The sequence below is a fragment of the Fundulus heteroclitus genome, unplaced genomic scaffold, assembly GCF_011125445.2.
Source record: "Fundulus heteroclitus isolate FHET01 unplaced genomic scaffold, MU-UCD_Fhet_4.1 scaffold_52, whole genome shotgun sequence".
Taxonomy (NCBI): domain Eukaryota; kingdom Metazoa; phylum Chordata; class Actinopteri; order Cyprinodontiformes; family Fundulidae; genus Fundulus; species Fundulus heteroclitus.
The window spans coordinates 371948-395890 of record NW_023396945.1 but is presented as its reverse complement, the minus strand read 5'-3'; the positions used below and the strand labels follow the sequence as shown (position 1 = coordinate 395890).

At 39.4% G+C, this 23943-nt stretch overlaps 1 protein-coding gene across 5 annotated transcripts in view; it reads left to right on the top strand.

Moving 5' to 3' along the window:
• The window catches only part of tmem117 (transmembrane protein 117), a 69158-nt gene extending 47570 nt beyond the window's left edge, over positions 1-21588 (top strand). For all 5 annotated transcript variants that reach the window (XM_021317459.2, XM_036132496.1, XM_036132494.1 and 2 more), the window contains 4 exons: positions 6111-6208; positions 7615-7774; positions 14581-14710; positions 17426-21588. In XM_021317459.2, the coding sequence (XP_021173134.1) occupies positions 6111-6208; positions 7615-7774; positions 14581-14710; positions 17426-18087 (1050 nt within the window). In that variant the 3' untranslated portion in view covers positions 18088-21588. The remainder of the gene's footprint in view (positions 1-6110; positions 6209-7614; positions 7775-14580; positions 14711-17425) is intronic.
• Positions 21589-23943: the final 2355 nt, after the last annotated feature.

Genomic DNA, 23943 nt, shown 5'->3' with positions numbered 1-23943 from the left:
CTGCCCCGTATCAGTCAATGCACAGCTATGGTGACCTCTCTATGGCAATGGCTGTGTGAACATATCACATTACAGATTATCTGATTAACTTTCTAGAGAGCCAGTCTCTTTGTTTTGGTCTGGTAGTGTGGGGATCGCTCTGTCCTATGTGCTCCATTGCGCAAAAGCTCTGCTTCTTAAAAGGTCGCAAATTCTTCACAATAAAAGCTTGTGAATTGCCATGAATAAAAATGTAACTCGCTTTGCCTATTCCAGGTTAGTTTTTTTTCCTTAAGTGCAGCGGGTTCAGAATATGTATTCCTGTTTAGCTAGGCCTTAATGTTTATGTTAATGTGTTTACCATAATCTGTCCAAGAGCCACAAGTAAGGTTGTACTGCTTTCTTTAAAATTAGGTTTGAGATTACATAAATAAAAACGAGTCCATATCCACATCTCAATGCGCTGAAAAATACATATTAACTCCCAACCCTAGTGTTTAAAAGGGGAGAAGATCCTGTCAATTAGTTCACAAAATTATATGTTTGAATTTCAGAGGGCATGTTTAGTGCACCAATTTAAAGGGCTATACATGAACCGAACTTGAGAAAAGAAAATATTACAGAGGAAAGTATATATATATATATATATATATATATATATATATATATATATATAGGGGAGGGGTGACGATGCCGCAGAATCTCTGTCTGGGGGTTGGTTTGTTTTGCATAAACTGCAAGGCCGACGGGATGGGGAAGGCGCATTTGGCTCAGCAACTCTACTACGTTGGGACAGCGGCAGGACCGGGTGAATACCTCTAAACGTTTTTACTCCATCATGATACACAGAAATCAGGGACATTTCCGGGGACAGCTTTTGCTGGGAACAGGTCATTCAAAACGGGGATTGTCCCCGAAAATCGAGGACGTCAGGTCATCCTATTTTATCTTGCGAGGGTAACAACAACCAGTTAGCTCCTTCATCAGTTTTGTTCGTACAAACGACTCAAAGTCTTCTGGAGAGAAGTGTTGTGAGCACAAATGTGGGTCCTTCAGAAGTTGTCTTCTTCCAACGGCTTTTTCCCTTCGCATTTTTCTTTTTTTTTCATGGGGGAAACGATGAAGGCTCACCTCACTTTTTTGTAGCTTTTTTGTATTGAAATCACAGCCAACAGCGACACACAGAGGCATTGTCTAAATTTCCACCAGTCAAACGCAATACAATAAACAACTCGGCTCACTCCGTAGATTCCAGTCCAGCAGGACCTAACCGCATCTTTAACCCAGAATGCATTTCGCAGGTGAAAAAATGGCAACCTCCATGGGTGAAAAATAGTCTGTGATGTATTTAGGTGGTAAGCCATTCAGTGATGCTAACAGAAGTATTTCAAAGTATATTTTTTGAGATACAGGGAGCCAGTGTAAGGACTTTAGAACTGGGGTGATGTGCTCTACTTTCTTAGTCTTAGTGAGGACGCGGGCAGCAGCATTCTGGATCAGCTGCAGCTGTCTGATCCACTTTTTAGGCAGAACTTGGAAGACACAGTGGCGGTAATCAATTTGACTAAAAATAAACGCATTGATTAATTTTGTCAAATCCTGCTGAGGCACTAATCCTTTAATCCTGGAAATGTTCTTCAGGTTATAGAAGGCCAACTATGTAATTGTCTTTAGATGCCTTTACAGGTTCAGGTCTTAGTCCATCACTCCCAGATTTTGGGACTGATCAGTGGTTACAAGCTGAAGCTGCTGAAGCTGTGTGATTTTGATCACTCCAGTATTGGTCCAAAGATTATTACTTCAGTTTTGTTTTTATTCAACTGCAGAAACTTTTGGCACATCCATGCATTGATTTCTTCTAAGCATTTACTCAGCACTTGAATGAGTTCATAGTCACTTGGTGACATGGTGATGTAGAGCTGTGTGTCGTCTGCATAGTTATGATAACTTAGGTTGTTGTTTGTTATGATCTGAGCTAGAGGGAGGATGTAGATATTGATAAGGATGGGTCCCAAGATGGACCCTTGGGGAACCCCGCATGGGATTTTGTGGTCTCTGATGTAAAGTTATAACCTTGTCTGCAAGATAAATTCTCGCGTTATTTGTGCGTTCACAAACACACAAGAATCCATCTTGAACTGCTCCTGACTAAAAAAACATCAAAGTAGCCTGCCATTATTGATAAGGTAATTAATTGTTGAAATTCAGCTTTCTGAATAATCTTATTGATAAAGAAGAGGTTTGAGATGGGCATATAGTTCTGCAGTAGTAGTTTGTCCAAATTCTCCTTTTTCAGCAGTGGTTTGGTAATTGCTGTTTTTTTTTTTGTTTTGTTTTTTCACGTAGCTGTTACCAGTCTATTAACCACACAGGCCAGACCAGTCTAGTAGTCAGACTGGTCTACCATAGTCGTAATTTACCTTTTAGCTGGCTTTGTGGCTTGGTATTTTAATTATTCTTGTTTGGAGCTATTGGCTTTCCAGTATGACTAAAACACACTTTTAATCTAGAGTGAGACTTTCTCTGATCCACAAGCTCACACAGATAAAACTTCTTTCAATTGCAGGTAAGGCACTGACTACTGTTCTCTACTCCACTGAATCTAATTTCAGTTATTGAACTTTTGTGTTTTTTATTTTTAAAAAATCAGTTCTTTGTGTAGCAAGCAACACAGGATTGTGTTGAGATATTTGTATTGCAGTGAAACTGTTTGTGACCAAAGAAAAAGAAATCTTGCAAAATACAGAAAACGTTCAGGTGTACCCGCTCTACCACAACAATAGCTACAGAACAACCTTCTGCACCAATTTAGTCCAGACTGCGACTCCCTAATGGAATTCAAAGATCTGAGAAGGGTCAGGGAAAACAATGGATGCACGAGGAGGAACGGGGTACATTGCAGGAGGAACATACCTCTCTGTTCATTATTCAACATGAAAGAGGAGGGGAGCTCCAGCGGGAGTGGGCCTCCTCTGCTGGGAGGAGTGGGGCTCACAGCCGAGACAACCTGCCAACCTCCCTCACCCGTCGCATTAGTATTCCACAGTACATACTTTAGAGAAAAAGAAGTGTAGGAGTGAGTAAGAGACAGGTGAAAGGGTAGAAGGGTGTAGAAAGATGCTCAAAAAGGAGGGACATGGGAGGAAGGCGATGTGGAGAGAAAGAGTGTTGTGCAAGGGAGAAAATTGTATGCAGTGACAAAAGTGCTGATGCCAGAAATTAAGTTTATTATTAACTCGAAAAAGCACTCGGTACCGGTACTCTTTGTTTCCTCCGCACAGGAGAGTATGTTCACTCCAAGAGTCCAAGAAGTGCATGCGAAGCTCTGCCGTGCCAAAATTGCCTCACCCATTTCTCTGATTGAAATCTTCTCCGCCAACACAAGCTTTACAATCTGCCGTGAGGCTCTTTATTGATGAATTGACCTTGACTGTGCAGCTGCTCCACAGAAATAATAATGTTGATTTGTGTATTAAAAGCATCCTGAGACAACTCTCCACCCATAAAGAAAATCTCATGATTTAATGGATTTTTTTTTGGTATCTGCTCATGGCACAATGCCTTAAACAGCCTTGCATGTGACTCCAGTAAACAAAATCTATCATTGGGAGGTCGCCCCCAGTTATTTTGGTATGATAATGTTCTTGTATATATCATACCTTGAGAAGTCAGCTGGACTTATTTATTTATTTATTTATTTATTCGAACATGATACAAATATAAAAATAAAATAGTGCACAGTAACAAGAAGTGCATAAGAAAGAAGAGAAAATACAGATTTTTGTTTCAGTTAACATATCATGCTCAAAACGGGGTAGGAAGAAGTGAGAACTTATAAACTCCTACCCCTAAACACTTGAGACTTAGAGTCCTACTGTCATTAAAAAAAAAATCAAAATCAAAATCAAAGTGGCAGTTTGAAGTAACAGTTACTAATATTTACCTATACATTTTCCCATTTTATGCTGGTTTATCTTTCTAAACCCTTACACCAAGTTATTATCTTCAATACACACCTTATTGCTTTCTGTCCCCATGTGTGTATCTATTGAAAATTACCTCTTTGTACCTTCTTTTAAATTGTGTTAAACTATTGCTTTGTTTTAAATCTTCATGTAACTTATTCCATAACTTTACACCTTTAATTGAAATACAGAAGCTTTTCCTTGTTGTTCTAAAATTGCGGATCTTGAAGATTGAGTGACCCCTTAAGTTATACCCCCCTTCTCTTTCAGAAAACGTGCTCTGTATGTGCTCAGGTAACAACTTCTTTGATACCTTGAACATAAATTGAGCCATTTTAAATTCTACAAGGTCGTCAAATTTGAGAATTCTGGATATTATGAAGAGCGGGTTTGTATGCTCATAATAACCGACATTATGGATGATTCTAATGGCTCGTTTCTGTAGGACGGTTACCGGATGTAAAGAGCTCTTGTAATTAACTCCCCACACTTCACAGCAATATGATAAATATGGTAAAATCAGAGAGTTATATAGAGTATGAAGTGATTTAGCATTCAATACATGTCTAGCTCTGGCCAATATGGATATACTTCTACTGAGTTTACTCTGTAAATGTTGAATATGAGGTTTCCAACTGATTTTGTCATCTATTATTAAACCGAGGAACTTATTAGCAAAAACCCTTTCTAGAGTTACGTCCTCTATTTGAACTTGAATTTCAATATTTTTATAACAGTTCCCAAAGACCATGAATTTCGTCTTGTCCAAATTTAGGGATAATTTGTTATGGTCAAACCATATCTTCAACTTACTAATCTCTGAAGTGACTGTTGAGAGAAGATGCTCTAAATTATCTCCTGAGGCTAGAATATTTGTGTCATCAGCGAATAAGATAAATTTTAATGCATTGGACACTTTACTGATATCATTTATATAAAGATTAAATAAAACTGGTCCCAATACTGATCCTTGTGGTACTCCACAGACAGTCTCCTGCCAATCAGATTCCACATCTCCCAATTTCACAAATTGTTTCCGGCTCTTTAAATAACTCCTCATCCAGTCAGAAACTACTCCCCTAATTCCATAGCGTTCTAATTTTTTAAGTAGGATTTCATGATTTATTGTATCAAAAGCTTTCTTTAAATCTATAAATATCCCTACTGCCAGTTTCTTACTATCTATTGCGTTGGTTATTTCTTCTATTAAGTCAGTTACGGCCAGCGATGTTGACCGGTTTGCTCTGAATCCATATTGACTGCTGATAAGTAGCGAATGTTTTTCTATGAATTGTTCCAGTCTTTTCTTAAAGAGTTTTTCCAGGATTTTAGAAAATTGTGGGAGAAGAGAAACAGGCCTGTAGTTAGTGAAGAGGTGTTTGTTGCCAGTTTTATACATTGGTTTGACCTTCGCTATTTTCATTTTGTTGGGAAACAAACAGAGATCTGGACCACAATCAATAGAAACTTGGAAAATAGTCTTGTATACCGTTAAATTATGTGTCTGGTAAGGTTGTTTTTCCTCATGAATTCATTTAAATACCTAACTACCCAGAGACGTAAACTAATACTTATTGGTGAAGTACATCATTATGAAGCAGTTTGTTAAAGGCATGGGTCCAAAGTGCTCCACAAACCAAGATGGTTGCTTCAATTAGACACATTATTAAAACGTTTAGAGTTCAAATTTCAGTGATGTGCGACCTAAAAAAATGCTGACAAATTAAAATCATCTTATAATGGAGAATGAACAAACTATCTTTATTAACCTTTTTTATTGCACAGTAAGTAGGTTTGCAAATATAGCATAGACAAAAAGATCCAGGAAGACTTAAAACAGTTGAGCAACAGGAAAGATGTTATTTTTGTCCTTGTCTCAACTGACCAGGTTAAGAATAACATTTTATCACCAGTTTCCACTCTGCTGAACTGAAGGATTCAGTCAAGTATATCATATAAAAACAAGGGGTTGATCCAGGTTCTTCGGGCTAATCATCTGGTGGGAATAGCTAACATGGTTTCTCATAGCAAAGTAAGGGTTGTTTAAATATAAAAAAAAGTAACCTTGCATAATATTGGTAAGGTTGTGAAATGATTCATTAGTTTTACTTCTTGTCATCTTGCCCTTTTCCATTTTTGTATTTTATATATCTATTTTCTCCAAAGGTGACCGATATGATGCTTCAGGATCAACACTACCCAGACTGGGGCAAAACTGCAAGAAGGTTCTGGAAACGAGGCAATAATCGGATTGTCCTTTTCTGGTACGTTTGTTCATCCCGGCTCCATACAGCACAGATATCCTTATCTTCGAGGAAATCAAATGACTTTGCATGTAGCGTGACACTTTGCAGACATGCGTGCATGCATGTGTGCATGTTTTTGCGGTCTCGGCATCCCGTCGCAGGGTTGCGTGCAGTCAATATCCGTGCTAATCTGTCCTCACTCGGTGTCAGCACCTTTAATTAGAGGAACGGGGCGGTAATCGATGGACACCGCAAGGTTGCCGGGTGTGCCACAAACCTGTCTTTTACTTAGCCCTACCGCAAGCTGTGACCCTGAAATAAATTGTAAACAAATGCCCCGGACCGTGTCTGATATGCCTATTATTGGACAGATTAGTTGGTCTGGTCTCTGCTTATACATATGTAACGACTGCTTCACAGTCCCAGAGATGATGTTCATGCGCTCGCTGTGATCCCTGTCAGTCAGATATGACGTGTGACTGTGCTCTACTGCGGTTCATTCTCAGGTCACAGAGTGATTGAAGGGCAAGTGAAGAAACGGAATAACTTTGACATGTACAGTCGACGCTAAATGTAAGGACAGATCAAAGAGTTTGGGCGTAATCTCCGACATTTCCTTCCGTTGAATCGATTCTCTCGTGATTTGGAATCCAAGCAGACAAATTCCTCTGTGACTTTTCTCATTTTTATTGACGGACGCCCCGGCTTGCGCTGTCATAATCAATGGGTGGATTTGACGAGGCCATAGTTTGGGATTCAGAGCTTGAAACGTGATTGATAAATGCTCTGCGGGACGGAGCTCGTCGATATGCTGTGGCGGATAGTGGAGAACGGTGCCAAAAGGTTGGCTACTGCGAGAGCAAGAATCCCACAGTGGAATATTAAAACCTCCCCTTAAAACTTATCTCCCACTCTGCTGAAATGGGATACGAGCTGGCAGCCTGTATCTGCAGGGCAACCAGCCGTTGTGCGGTGCAGAAATGCACACAGCAGCACAATAATGGTTGGGTGACATTGAGAGAAAACACCCAGTGGAGAATAATACAAAGAGTGTGCGTCTCTCTTCACATGAATGAAGATGTTTTCCGGCAAACACTGAATATGGAAGGACTTTAGTAACAAAAAAAAAAAAACAATCACTACAAGCAGTCCTATGTTAAAAATGGAAATGCATGGAAATTGGTGCGCAGTTAAGCTCTGATTTACATAGTTTTCGGCACGCAGAGTTTCTTTTTTTTCCCCATGTCAGCGTCTAAGAGTCTTTCAGGTTTATTTCACTTTAAATAGAGCCTAACGTTTGCTATATAGTCATCTTCTCTATATAGTTCCATTCACAGATCTCTCCCTTCTGTCCCTCTTTTTTTCCATACTTCTCCATTCTTTAACCCCTCCCTTCACGCTGACTTTTCACCGCCTCCCTGTAGGACGGTCCTCATCTCTCTGACCTCGGTGGTGGTTCTGGTCATCAGCACCGACTGGATCAGCTGGGACAACCTGAACCGCGGCTTCCTGCCCAGCGACGAGGTCTCCAGAGCCTTCCTAGCCTCCTTCATCTTGGTCTTCGACCTTCTCATTGTCATGCAGGTAGATCGTTCCCTTGTGGCCAATTAAAAAAAAAAGGGAGGGGGGGCATCTCTTGGCTCAGTCCACTACCCGTCCTGCCAGGTCCCATTTTTCCCTATTCATCAACGGAGCACTGCGGCACATAACTTTGGAAAAAAAGATGTTTGATCACTCTCAGCTGGCGTGGACACAAACATTTCTTTTTCCTCCTCTCCTTCTCTCCTTTCATTCCTTCTATTCTTATTTCCCCAAACCCAAGCCGTGATCCAACGCTTCTCTCTACTGTGAGCGTAGTTTATGTTCCTAGATGCTCACGGCTACTAATTTTTCTTTTGCTCATTTCATTATTTTCTCTTCTACACGTGCAACCATCTGCAAAGTTGGTGTCTCATAAATATGAAAGTGTTATTGAGTGGACCTCAACAAAAGCCACGAATGCTTTTGTGCTGAAGGCCACTTGTGGGTGAAGCCCTCTTTCATGCCACTAGCTGGGAGCCAGAACCGCTAAACAGAGACAGTGCCTTGCTAAAGTATTCATACTTTTTGAGCTTTTTCATATATTGTCCCATTTTTACCGCTCCGGTGTGTTTCACTTCAGTGTGTTTGCTGGACTTTTATATGACCATAAAAGAAAATATAGACCAACAAAAACCCCTGTATTTTTAAGTGAAAAGATAAGTCAGTTCAATTCAATGTTATTACTATTGCACTATTTCACAACACCTCATCTCAAGTCACTTTACAAAGTCAATTCAGTCAAATCATACAGACAGATTGGTCAAACAGCTTTGTATCTAAGGAAAGCCAGCAGATTGCATCGAGCCTTGACAAGCAGCATTCACTCCTCCTGAAAGAGCGTGTACGGTAGCCATGGTGGTGTGTGGTCGTCTGCATTGTCGATGGCTTTACAGCGACCCTTCATACTGAGCATGCACGAGGCGACAGTGGAGAGGAAGAAATCTCCAGCAGAACCAGGCTCAGTGTGAACGGTCATCTGCCTCTCACACTGAGCCATACATGGTTTCATGTTTTTTCCACAAATATACATCTGTGAAGTGTGTTGTGCATTTGTATTCTGCCCCTGAGTCAGTAATTTGTAGAAACACCTTTTCCTACAGTAAAAGCTGCAAATCTGGGTTTTGTCTGTAAAAGCTTTACACATGTAGAGACAGACTTTTTTTCCCCATTTTCTTTGCAAACTAGCTTAAGCTTAGGGAGGAATATAGAGCATTTGAACAGCAGCTTGTAAGTCTTGCCAGGAGTTCACAATTATGCTTAAGTCCGGACTTTGACTGGGCCATTCTGATGCATGAATATGCTTTAACATAAACCAGTGCATTGTAGGGCTGCCTGGCATGAATTTAGCACCTTCCATCTTCCACATGTTTGCTGTCTCCTAACCCCACCCCCAGAAACTGTAAACATTACTTCTTGTGTTTTTTTTTCCTCTGGCTGTTATTCTGTACCGGCCACACTTGTGCACAACTAAAAGTTGCCATGGCACCATAATCTCATGCTTGAGCTGTGAATCTCTGCAGCTCCTCAAGGGCCTTTTAGCTGGTTTTCTGCTTTCCTTGCCAGTTAAGGTGATCAGCCATGTCTTGGAAGCTTTCACAAAGCAACTTGGATTTATACTGAAATTAAATTAGACAAGTGGATTCCATTTACAGATTAAGCCATTTCTCTAGGCCATGGGTCTTCAACGTTTTCCAGGCCAAGGACCCCCAAACTGATGGCGAGATGGAGCGGGAACCCCCTAATTATATATATTGTATAAAATTGTGTTATATCAAACTGGTCCTATAGTGCCATGTGTAAATGTACGTTGTTATTGTGCATTCAATACTAAGATACTTAAATAATACACAGGTTCATATATTCATGTTTTTATTTTTATTTTAATTAGTGGAAAAAATTGCAGGGGGTGGATATAAAAAAATGTCTAATCAACCAAAACTTTCGCGACCCCCATGCAGTACCTCCGCGGACCCCCTAGTGGTCGCGGACCCCCTGTTGAAGACCCCTGCTCTAGGCAATTAGTTGCCCTGTAGTTGTATTTATGGCAGGCCCGTATTAAGACAATGTGGTGCCCCTGGGCACTATACCTCAAAGCCCCCCCCCTTACCCGTGCTGTCCTCTGGTCAAAAACATCAGACATAATCAAGGGGATTTCTGTAATGTAATTTACTGTTTATTAACTTACACAACTACATGTAGGCATATGAGCAGTGAGCAATATTCAAATATTTCATTTTAAAATGTTGAAATCAAAAAAATCTTGATTTATTTATCATTTATTATTATTGTGACATCAGTGTTCGCAAAACGAATAATGCATGGTCTTTCAACAATTTCAAGTAAATAATATAACAATTTATGAAAACTATATTTTTAAAGCATGTGTCATGTGGTGCCCCCCCATGGTTGGTGCCCCTGGGCACTGGCCCACTGGCCCTTATGGATAATCTGGCCCTGTTTATGGGTATCAGCCCAACCAGGATTCAAAACAAATGCACATCACCCTTTTTGTTTTTGATTTTTAAACTATTTAATTGTCTTTTCGACTCATAGTTATACACTACTTTGTGTTGGTCTGTTTAGTATTATCCCAGTTTAATACATTGGAGTTGGTACCTTTAAAATGACAGTATATGAAAAGGTTCAAGGGCTATGAATAGTTTTTAAAGGCACTGTAAAATACATGTACATAAATACATGTACCTGTGATCCTGTGTACAATTCATAACAGAGCTTCCAAACAACCGAGGACCAGATTTCATACAGACTCGTTAGCAGATACTAGATACACGCGCTGCCAGACTATCTGTTACTACTTAAATATATGTCTGTGGTCTGTTTGTTGTGCTAATTACAGAAGCAAGAGGTTTCATGGGAGAACGTGTCCGAGTGTTATAAATGGACCACTCCACAGAAAGCTGGCAAGGTCACAAGCATATTTCCCATGTTAATATGTATTAGAGCTCGAAAAGTGACTTCCAGGCTGCATTTATTGAAACAATTATTTTTTTTATTAAAAGAAAGGACCGCTGGCTTCTCTGGCTGCTAATTACTTCTCACTTTGGTCTTTTCCACATTAATTTAACAAATGAATGTGATTATGCAGATGTATTGAACTAGCACAGTTTACCCAACACCCTCCCCAAAGATGCAGCGATCTGGATGGTTTTAGTCTTCCCCTCGGCTGTATATTACTCTCCACTCGCAGCGATCTGTTTACAACCAGCCCTTCTCATTCCCTGCACTGTGTACAGCAAGTACATTTACTGTGGTAATTTACGAGGAGAGCCAGCTATTGCCGTTATTGGGGGCCTCGCACTGGGAGCCATTGCCGTGTTCTACCCGTCAATACAAATTCTTCCGCCACAGCCCTCCTGAGAGCTTTGTTCACCTCCATGTTGGAGCAGCGCCAAAGCTGATCTCCCATCTCCATGAGAAAAATGGGGGTAGGTGTTCTCAGGCCAATTAATGTCCTGCCTGAATTTAGCTACAGGCGGGGGTTTACGCTTTTTAATTGAATGTTTGTGAGCGTCTCTGGGCATTCATCCAGTTGTTTTCTTGGCTGAACCTCAGTTTTCTCTGCATTTAGTCTGTCATCTTGTGCCCGTTTACACATGAGAAAGATATGTAAATAGTTTATAGGTATATATGGTTAGCTAGACAGTTTGTTCGTATCAGCAAAGGCAACCTCAGATCACGAGCACATAAAAGATTCAGACAGATATCACTATTTAAAAATAAACTATTTTCAAATAACAGAACAAAACATTTCTACGTTACATTTTTTCACCCTTTGTTTTCATTTTTATTTCTATTTTTTATTTTTTACAAATAACATTGACACAAACTAGTTTGCATCTAGATTCAGGAAGGGTACCAGACTGATGGCAGGCCGTTTCTTTGGTTTAAATAATGATTTGTTTATTTTTCCGCCTCTTTGACAATGTTTTTGTTTTCGCTTGTTAGCTTTCATGGTCCTCTGTAATTTTTGTTCAGAATTCTGATGCATTAACTTTTGCTTTCCGTGGAGTGATTTACATACAAGAGCAGCTGGCGGGGCTTTCTAAAAAATCTGACTCATGTGCAGATCAGAATCCGCCAATCTCACAGTTAAAGAGGAGGCGTTGGGGAAGTAAGGCCGGGTAAAGAGGAGAGGGAGGGATGTTCAAAACCCAAGCAGATAATATTGGATGTTAGAGTTGTAATAGTAATGTACAAAGGCGATTATATTAGTCTTCAGCAAGAACATAATAACCAGGAAGATAATCTGGACTACTCCCCCCATAAAAGGTTCTCCTTTTTTATCTTGTGTGTGCTTTCTTCTTTATTTGTGTTGGAGTTGAAGAACAAACAGTGGCTTCATATCAATATTTTATTGTAATGTGGTATATCACGTTCCCATTTATCCAAAAACTGCATCCAAATCACTTTGAATACAATCTTTAAAACCTATGCTGTTGGCTGGGCTCAGTTACTGCATTTATTACGTACCCCATCTTTCTCTCAATTGTAGTTAATTTAGCTAAAGGAAAAAAATGGAGAAAAACAAAATGATTTTGGTGTTGCCTGTTACCCTTAATAATGAATGTGACAAAGGTGGAGAGTTCACAGCTGAAAAGAATGAGCAGGAGCAGAGCTGACTGGATGTGTCTTCTTGCAGCCATGTTCAAACACAGCTTCTGATTAGATCTTTGGCTGGAAACTTTGTAGTCTGTTGCATTCCCAGCTCGAACATCATGAGGTTGTTGCACTGACTGGCTGATTTGCCTAGGTTAAAATTATTATTGTTTATTGTCTTTATTTGAGGTGATAACGCATGATAACATTAGAAAATATTGGACCTTTTCCAAGAAGAATAAGATTAAAAAATATTTTTAAAGTCCTGTAGTATCTCTTGATTGCACTATAATGATATGACTTGAAGAGGTCTTTAAATTTTGAGTAGTGTTTCAGTTTTAACGTTTTTGTATTTAGTTCATTCAAATCTGTCAGTTTAAAGATACTGTCCTCTTTCCATAAATGGGAGAATGCCATATTAATGTTCTCATTGATTGATATATTTATAGAAATGAAAACATTTATAGCAAATAATGTTTACAAAAACATTATATAAAACTGAAAAGGTGACTTCATTTATTGCATACCATATACTGCAAGGAAGGCTACAAGGAATGCTGAAGGTTCCCTGGTTTGAATCCCACAGACTGCCTCTCTGGGTCCCTGAGCAAGACCCTAAACCCCAGAATGCTCCCTGGATGTCGCACAGTGGCAGCCCACTGCCCCTTAAGGGATGACATTAAATGCAGAGGACGCATTTCATTTTCATTGGCATGACAAATTAAATTTTTCATTAAATTTACAAGTTACAATGACAAAGATAATATTATGATATTATTACATTATCATTATTATGTCCTTTGATCTCACTCCCATTAAAACGCATAGCGACATTAAATAATCTGAAACATAGCAGTTTTATAATTAAATAAAAAAAGACAAAGGAAAAAATTACAAGATTAAGGCATGTGATAAATATAGTTTTATCCTCTGTAATTACCTAGTATATCACTCCACAGCCCTTATAGGTAGCACACATAGCTACAGTTGGAACCAGATATTTCCGTGCAGTGTGTAAAAAAAAAACAACCAAAAAAACATTAGTGAAATCAGGTATAACTTCCTGTTTTGGTAATTACCAAAGTTATTTCTATTTGCTCAATACCTGAATAAATGAGCAAGGTATTTTTTGGGAGATTTTTTACTATTTCTTCAAGTTCAGAAGTTTAAGTACTGTACATTTCTTTAGTATTTTGCCTTTGCTCTGTAAAACTAGAGTTGAACTTCATCCTTCCACAAGCTCCACAAGCACATTTGTTTGCTGAAATGTTTTGCCAATTCCTCCTGACAGAACTGATATAATGCGTATGTTTGCAGTGACTGTAATCTCATCTGTTTGACCAATCAGGAGCTTACAAAACCATTTTATTATCTGGCCCTTTCCTAATTGTTGGAAGGCATAGTAATGCATGTAAACTTCTCAATTTCAAGAAATGAACAGGTAATTCTCTAAAAATTCACTCGTTATTCTGGGTTTTGGCAAATAGCAATAATCGTGGTAATCCAAACTCACCTAAAACGTGAAATTTCAGCCACATTTAATGAGCGAGGGGGAAAGGATTGCGCATCCTTTTTATACAGTGTATTTAGATATCTGGTTTTAAATGTATTTTCTGTGTAAAAGACATTTACCGCAGTTATCTGCACCACCCTGAGCCTCTCTTGACAGCACACCTTCTGAAACATTCTGGGTGTGATTTCTTTCTTAGATTTGTGAATCATATTGGGATGAATAGAGGCAGCTTTTCTTTTAAAGTCACCAGCCTCATACTGCGGGTAGGGGGGGAAAAATGGAGCTTAGTGACACCGCAGGGCATCGGCAGCTTCTAAATGTCACTTTGCTCTGCCTGTTGATGTATTTTGACATGCTGAACTCCCAGCGCGCGCGGGTTCACTCCACCAGCCTGTAAACACACAGTGTGATCTCCGCTCCGCAGCGGCCGACACCGTGTTTGACCTGCAGTCGGCGTGTGAAGAGACTCCACTGAGACTTAATATCAGCTAATATGAGAGACTTTCAGTGAAGTGTGCAGCATCCAATAACGGATGACACATGGTTGACATTTTTCACTGCCGAACTTCTCATTTGAATCTGTTTTTTTTTTTGTTTTTTTTTTAGCTCGTTCCTCTGCACAAGATTGAAGTTAACTGAACTGTGTGTGTGTGTGTTTTGTGTATATTTTCATTGTCAGGACTGGGAGTTCCCTCACTTCATGGGTGACCTGGATATGAATTTGCCCGGAATGTCAACAACACACGTGAAGGTCAAGCTTCCTGTCTGCAAGCGTATCTTTAAGGAGGAGTACAACATTCACATCACAGGTGCACTCGGGGGGGCCACCGCCGCTTATGCAGTTGTTTTCTGGGGAGGATCTTCAACTTTTCCGCATGGCCGTAAACGCAAAAAGGCAAAGTGGTGATTAAAAACCTGGAAGACATCATTGCATTCGATGAGCAGGAAACGCCTTTCGTCTTTCTTGTTACAAATAGGGAGTAACAAATGTGCCATGGCTGCTCCAGTTTCCCTCCTCTCCTCCCCACTGGGAAGGGTTCGTTTGTTAAAACCACAGCAGCCATTTATAATGCATGTGCAGCTGATGTGTCATGCAAGTGCCACAGACGCTTCAGCTATGTTTTCATCATTTCTCACATCTTCCTGTCCCAATGTTCTCTTGCGAACAAGTCCATTTTTCCTTTAAAACAGCCCCCCCCACCCCCCCACTATACACACACCTGGTTTCTCTTTTGAGAGTCGAAAAAAAGCTAATGTTTCTGAGCTAAACGCAACAATTCAAAACGCTCGGTGATTTTTGCTAGAGGTTGTTAACCCTATTGCATTGGATCTCCATTAAGCCTGATGGAAATGGCTACACCGCGACGTGATTGGTTTAACTAAAAGCTTATTAGCATCATATCTAGGGGGAGAGAGAAAGGGAGTGGTGTCATGTATACCTGGGGAGGCATGTGCCTTCTATCAGTCATCCTGAGGAGATGGCTGTCTCATGGTAATATAGCGATCTTGTAAGTAGCACCTGTAAATGGATTTCTTTTTCTCGGTGCCTGAGCTGAATGCAAAGTGAGAGGGGTTCCTGATGCGTGACAGTGAAGGCATACTTTCCTGCTGCCGTTTTCCCCCTGTAAATCCAGCTGACAGTAGTGGTCAGAAGACCATCATAGGCATGAACTTCCTTTTTAATTCAGTCATTTAAGACGTAAAACAAGAGCTATGCACACAAGTTTAAATATAATGTGGATATTCTCTAATCTACACAGTGACAAAATCATGCAGACAAGCTAAAATAAACACAAGCTGAATTCTGGCTGAATATTTGAGCATTCTCCTGGGCAGAACTGATAGGGTTCATTTAAATTGGGTGATTTTCTGCCACACACCTGGCTTTGAAGCTAAGTCAGTACACTTTCAATAGTGTTAAACTCAAGGATAGGCTGTATTTTTCATTCCAAACAGATTTCTATGAGTATTTGGAATAGTTTTCCTGTTGGAACACCCAAGTTTACCCAAGTTTTAACCATTCCCTTCAAAAGAGAGTAAACTGGCCAGGATGTTCAAGAACAACTTGAGAACCACTAAGACCAAAGCGTTTGGTCCACAGTCATCCTATTTTCACATCGGCATTAACTGCCAATTAAATAAATAAGATTACAGATTCCCCACATGGACAAGCTAAATCCCTTCTAAAGAAATGTTTTATGGTCATACGAGAGAAAGATTGATCTATTTGGCCATTGTGGAAAGAACAAATTGTTGAGGAGTTGAGTTCAGGATCCAAAGTAAAACCACTGCCATGCATGGTGCTGGCAGCGTCATGCTGAGGGGCCGTTTTCCAGCCAGTACTACTAATGTTTTGCTGTGAGTGGATCAGGGGCGGGTAGTAACTAGTTACATTTACTCAGTTACATTTACTTGAGTAACTTTTTACAAAATGTACTTTCAAGAGTAGTTTTACTGCACTCTACTTTTACATTTACTTGAGTCATATTATCATTTGCGTATCGTTACTCTTACTCGAGTAACATTTCTGGCTACTTTACCTACTGCGAGTAACTTCATGAATAAATAACTGACTTGTTTTATGGATCAGAGTTTATGTGTGAGACTTCTTATTTGTACACAAGCTTGTTTTAATATTATTTTCTATCTTCTGAGCTCATTGAGCCATTTGGAGGTCAAATGAACATACAGTAAACAGTAGATATTGTCACTAGAAGTACTTTGCACTGTTCTAAGATGTATATACATTAACTGCTGTAAGTTTTGCATTGAAGTTTAATGTTGAAACAATGATTTAAAAAGTGTTTCTTTTCTCTTTAAATAACAGGATTTGGACATAACCTTATATTTTTGTCTGATTACATATTTTGTTAAATATTAAATCATCAGATGTTATGATTAGTTACTCAGTACTTGAGTAGTCTTCTTACTGAATTCTGTTTCACTCTTGAGTAATTTATTGGCTAAAAATATGTTGAAGCACTGCTACTCTTACTTGAGTACAATTTTCAGCTACTCTACCCACCTTTGGAGTGGATGGAGTAATAAAGGAGTGCTCCAACATTCATAACTTTATTTTAAATTAACAGCAAGATTGCTGAGATTTAGACTCAGTTGAGCGTTCCGGCAGAACAATGACCCAAAGCAAACGATAAAAGTATTTTTTTTGGAAATTAACACATAAAAACTCTGGAGTGACCAAAACCTACTGAAGATTTGAAAGCTGGGTCTGTGCCAGGAAACCAAACAACTAAAATAAATCACCCCGCACCCATTTCTGTTTAAAAGAGCGGTCAAATAAACTTAATTGGCAACTTGCGCAGGTACATTTAACCAAATATGACAAAATAAATTGCTCATGCAGTTATTTTTTTTTTAAATCATTACATCTGTACGTTGGATAATCATTCCACCCTAAAAAGAACTTTCCAGTTTATCGATAGCCACCCAATATAGATATGTGTAAGTTAAACACGAATAGCACACAACTCTAACCATGTCTGTCTCTCTCTTGCTCTCTGCAGGTAAATGGTTCAACTATGGCATCATCTTCCTTGTTCTTATATTGGACTTAAACATGTGGAAGAACCAGATTTTCTACAAGCCCTACGAGTACGGGCAATACGTTGGGCCCGGAGAGAAGATCTATACGGTGGAAGAGCCAGAAACGCTTAAAGACTTCAACTACAGCACACTTACCTACGAGTGGCGCTCCACGAACATCAACCCCAGCACCAACAAGACGTACGTGGAGCGGGACATGTTCCTTCACAGCCGTTACATCGGGGCCAGCCTGGACATTAAGTGTCTGGCCTTCATCCCAAGCCTGGCGGCCTTTGTCCTCTTTGGCTTCTTCGTCTGGCTGTTTGGGCGTTTTCAGGACAGCGAGACATTCACAGAAAGCCACGACAAGGCATACGAGAGGATAAAGAAGAAATCACCTTCCGAGTACAGCAAGGAGATGGGAGTGACCCCGGAGGATACTCATGTGACTATGAGCAACAGCCTGAAACGGTTGGGAACGCCGATGCTCCTGTCGGTGGACGGGCCGCACTGTGGAACGACGCCTTCGACGAACTCGACCATATCGATGGACACCCAGGAGACGCATCCGAGCATCGTGATCGACAGCGCGGTGCAGAATGAGCCCGTCGTCTCGTTTGACGTCCACAGACTCTCCCCATGAACAAAGGGGCTTCAGAAACTGCTTAAAAGCAGAAAGAATTCACCAAGACTTCAGATTGATACAGTGGATTTTTTCTTAACCACTACACTTTTTCCAAGCACAGGCTAAAACATAAATAGTTTGTTTGTCTTTTATTGGGATCTTATGTAATAGACCAACACAAAGTAGTGTGCCGTTGTGAAGTCGAAGGGGAGTGAGTAAGGGTTTTAAAATTATTTTACAAATAATTAATCAGAATGTGTTCAGTGCATATGAATCTAGCCCCTCTAAGTTTTATACTCTTTCTGCTTCTCAAAAATAGCTTGAGCTTGATCAGATAGAATGGAGAGTGTCTGTCAACATCAATTTTCACACTTAACTGGATCGGACTAAGTTTGGACTTTGACTAGGCCACTATGACACAGGAATTAGCATTGATTTAAAGCAGTTTGTTTTGGGTTGCTATTCTGCCCCAAGACTCTGCAGCCTCCAAGAGGGATTCTTCCAGGGTTGTCCAGTATTTAGCTCCCTCCATCTTCCTGTCAACTCCGACCGGTCTCATTGTCCGTTGTGATGAAAAACATTCCCCCAGCATGATGCTGCCAATCCACGCTTCACCATGGGAGTTGTGTGTTTTAAGGTTGTGTGCAGAGCTACTTTTCTGCCACATGCATTGTTTTGTATGTAGTCCAGCTTTGGGATAATCTGATCAGAACATATCTGATCTTCCATATGTTTGGTGTGTCCCCTGTTATAAACAGGACTCCTTATGACTTTCTTTACACACTGCGTTTGCTCTGGTCACTCTCTCAAAAATCCCAGATTTGTGGGTCGCACAACTTCTAGTAGTCATGTCATCAGACTCTTCAAAGCTGAGCTTAGCACCTCTTCAACTCCTCCTCCTGGCTGCGTCTCTGGTTTATGTTCTTACCAGGCCTGTCAGTTTAGGTGGATGGGTGTTGATGTAGTTCGTGCTAAAATATTGGTCTTAACAATGATAGTTGTTCACTAATGATCTCTAACAGATGTTGTTTAGTGGTATTAGAATAAGGGGCTGAGTACAAATTCCAGCTAGACATTTAATATTTTTTCTAAGTAAAAGAAATAAATAAAAACTGCTAAGTGTTTTCCCGTCACAGTTACGCTTTACTTTGTTTTGGTCACCACATAAAATCTGATTAAGACATATAAAAACGTGTGTAAAAGAGTGCGAGATAGAAAAAAAATTAAGTGGATGGACACTTGCTATAGGCAGTATACATTTAAGATAAGCGATATTAACAAAGAAGGTCCTGATGTTATTGTAGTTTTCATATAGTTTTCTAAAATCTGCTCTAAAAAAAGCCTCCGTATTGGCGCCAGTTCTGATGCAACTTGTTTAATATGAAGCAGATCTTTTTGAAACAGATCACAAACGTTTAATTGACACGGTGCTCGCTCGGATTTTCATAATTTACTTTAGTCATGGTTAAACTAATGGGTGCCTATATATCTAAGGAGTGTTTCTGCTTCTGTAATTCAGAGTCAAAGCAGTGTTACAGCTACAATTGTGCCTCGATATTTCATATGTTTATATTACTAATAGCCTACTGTTATGGAAGATGTCCTATTTATGGTATGCTTGACTAATCCCTGCTGTATATCCTCATATCAAACCAACAATTGTTACCTCATTTGGTCCTCAGCTTCTGTCATTTTAATTTATTCTCTTATGTTGCTTTTAATCTATTTTAAATGTATATCTCTTGTCGAAATGACACGATTATCAGCATCAATCTACGTTGATGACCTTTTCATATCCCCTCACTTGATATTAGGCTCAGAGATAATAAATGCAATCAGCAGAGATGAAATAGCAAAGCAACAAGCCGCTCGATGATTGCAAATGTGGCTCCTGCTCTTTTCTCTGAATACCAACCAAGTCGGGTGGTTGGTTTTGCCCTTGGCATCAACATGCTATTGAAGTGGAGGGGTATCTGTTTTTTTTTTCCTTCCTTTAAAGCTCAGGTCTTCTTTATGTCTAAATAATCTTTGAAGGTTTTGAAAGCTGTTTTTGCAGGTATGTTTTTGAATATTGTTCAGTTGGCACATCTTTCTGCTGATCCGTACTCATTTTGTAGTCTGCAGTATTTATCTTCACAGTCGCTTTAATGGTGTCTTTTTCAGAATTTTCTTGTCTTTGTAATGTATATCAGTGGGAGTGGGTCCAAAAAAATGTGCCCTTAGACATTTTTCTTTAAAGTGCAAATATGAATTAAATTATTAATGAGTTACAGATTTTTTTCATGTATATTAAACGCTTCAGCAAGTACTTTGAATACTTTGTGACCAAAGATTCCGGATAACCCGATATTTTAAACCCACCAGGGATATGGTAGGACACTTGGTACATACTTATCTTTATGGTAAGATTCAGAGACACATAACAGAGTCCCCTGACAGGTTTCCCTTGGAAGGAAAACACCAAACACAGCCAATTTAACCCTCTCCCCCCAATAAATAAATAACATACCCCTCATAATATCGCCTTCCAAAGTTTCATGAATTCAACATTTAAAGCGGCATTAAGTGAAATTTTTATCATAATATATCCTCTTTCGAAGATATAGTTGGTAATCTTGTTCCGAAACACTTTTTGTAATACTGGGTGAAATGGTCCTTCCATCCAGAAAGTAGTAAACAGATTATATATTCACAAAAGGACGTAAAAAAAAAATACCTTTTCTGTAAAACTCTAACCAATCCGTGTCCTTCGTTCTGAAGAGCAGGGATTTGACAGAGGTATTTTCCTGCTTTCAAAATTACTTAGTGCTGCTTTAATGTAAGTACATTTATTTGTAAGTGTAACTAGCTTTTAAAATGACAAACATTTAATGGCAGTTTTGAATAACCCAATTACATTTCTTTTAAAAACACCCTGATAAATAAAAGGAAAGTTAATGATTTTATATCCATATTTGTTCTGGTAATTATATTTCTTTAAATTCATTATAATTATAATTGAACAGATTCATGAAGTGTATCTAGTTACGTAATACATAATGTTATATGTGCTTAATTTCTCTTTGTTTGCAACAAGATGTTTTTTAACTGATAGATTATTACACAAAGTATTATGACAGTATATACTGGCGAGGCACTCCACACTGGAGTTCATTATAGCTGGGATTTATGTGTCAATGGTTAGTAGAGCACATTGTGTGTCTGTGGATGCTTGTTTATGACAGAGGCCATTCTGTGAAGAGGTCAGTTTATTTGGCATAGTTGCTTCGCAGCTCTTGATTCTGTAATTCTTTTTATTTATTTATTTTTTGTTCATTAGGAGCCAAAAATCACATTGTAGCATTTAACCAAAAAGGTACGACATTTGTTGGGGGACATAAACGAAACTTTAAGATGTTTTCATGTTATTTGTTTCTTCTTTGTGTTTTGTTTTACAAATGGACCCATCCTTGTTTTTGCTGTGTTGTATACGTGTCCAATCTTGTGCTGCCAATAAATCTTTTTTGTTTTTTTACATGCTTTAGTATTCCACCTGGTTTCATTTTACTTCCATTTGGTAATCTATCAGATGAAGGTTGCACATCTTGTTGAGTAATTCCTAGAGAGTGGGGGAAAAAAACCGCTCTGGTTTACATTTTCTCTATACACTCAGCTAATAGTTGCCAAGCAACAGTGCAGGTCAAGCTCCATGCAGCTGCTGACCCAATTAATGTGGGCGACACCAGAAATTATGGCGCTATCTCTTTACAAGGACACTTGAAATTGTAACCTGTAAACACAACATCCTCCTCAGATTAAAACAAGTCCTCCTCGAGGCCTGTTTGATTTATGCCGGCGGGAAACAATTTCAGTGTGTTGCGTGATTTTGTTCCACCCGGTGAGGTTTGTTTATGAGCACGTTCTGTGTGCAAATGAGTGATGGATTAGATCGGAAATGGGGGGAAAACTGAAATCCCAGAAGACCTAACTGATCTCTGATGTTGAGATGAGGAACTCCAACTGGTGCTATGAGAAATATGTGGAGTCAAGCTCTAATCAATGGAGATAAGGCAGTAAAAGAAACAGGTTACAATATTATAGACCAGGGGTCACCAACATGATGCGCGCAGGCACCAAGTAGCCCCCGAGGACCACATGTGGAGCCCACAAGCCTGTTCTAAAAAAAAAAAAAAAAACTACAATCCACCAGTGGATGAACTCTGACTCTTTTACTTCAAATGTCAATACAGGCAGCTCTTCATATAACACAAAACCAATAAAGTAGCTCTAGGTTTCAAAAAGATTGGCGACCCCTGATATAGAGTATACTACTTGCAACCTAGTCTATTTCTGTTGGTCTAAAGGGGACGGTTTAGATCTTTTGAAGGATTTTTGCCATGTTAAATCTATTCAAAGATGAAAAGTTTCAAGTGTCATGAATGCTATTTCTAAGCATTCCTTTGCAAATTCTCAGTTATCCAGGTCATCACAACAGCAAACAAACAGACTCCGGAGCCAACCGGACTTTCACTCAGTTCTTTCTGAAAACGTTTTGATACTTATCCAGGAGTCTTTGTCTAGCTATTTCTAAACGTTAAAACCGAGGCATATTTGTGTTAGATTGTTATTTACATGCTGTTTACTTACATCATATACTGTTGTAGGTCAATACCCAAAATATTACCCATTCCTTTTGAAAGACCAACAGAAAAATGTATCTTCTTAAATGTAACTAACCAGAACAACTGACGGAAAAGCAAGAGAGTGTAAAAATTTATAAAACTGAGTTCATTTGAACCACTATAACATTTCAATGTTTCGTATCATGGCTCATGAAAGATATGTAGAGAACTTTTTGGAATGACTTTCAATGGCTAAGAAGCTGCATCCAATCCTTACATCAACAAGGGCAATGCAAAGCAACGGCTGCGGTGGGTTTAAGCATGCCACCACTGGACTCTAGAACAGAGGAGAAATGTTGACTGGAGTAAAAAATTAGAATGCTGTGTTGGAATCCAATGGATGGGTTGGGTTGGGTTTGCACTGTCTGACTGTGTTGTGTCAAATGATTTGTAATAGGGAGTTATAGTCAGAGCAGTTTCACAGGAGTAAGAGGGACTCTTAACAAAGGCAATTTAGACAATTTTATGTTTCCGATACCGTGGAAACAGTTTGGATCCAGGTCCTTAAAACAACAACATGAATGAGTTAGCTTGGTGTGGACTTGACTGTTCTGCATCAGCACAATAGATCACCTTTTGGATGGAATTGAGCAGAGACTGGGAGCCAGACCATTTTTTCCAACATCAGTGTCTGACCTAACAAATGTTTTTTTTTTAAGTCAGATATTCATATAAACATACTCCTAAACCCTGTACAAGGCTGTCATAGCCATTTTGAAATTGGGATGTCAATTCAATTCAATTTTATTTATATAACGCCAATTCATGAAGCATGTCATCTCAAGGCACTTTCCAAAGTCAAATTCAATCCGTTTATACAGACTGGGTCAGATTGGTAAAAAAAAAAATTATAATAAAAAATCCTATATAAGGGAACCCAGTTGATTGCATCAAGTCTTGACAAGCAGCATTCACTACTCCTGGAGAAGCGTAGAGCCACAGGGACAGTCGTCTGCATTGTCTATGGCTTTGCAGCAATCCCTCATACTGAGCAAGCATTAAGCGACAACTCCCCATTAACGGGAAGGAAATACCTCCAGCAGAACCGGGCTCAGTATGAACGGTCATCTGCCTCGACCGACTGGGGGTTACAGAAGAGTGTCACTAAAGTTCATATGCAAAGACAAGTAACCTAACACTTTTAGCAATTTAGTATACTTTTGTCCAGTTCCTCTGTGGTGTAGCGAGTGACATCTTTGTCATTGATATGGGG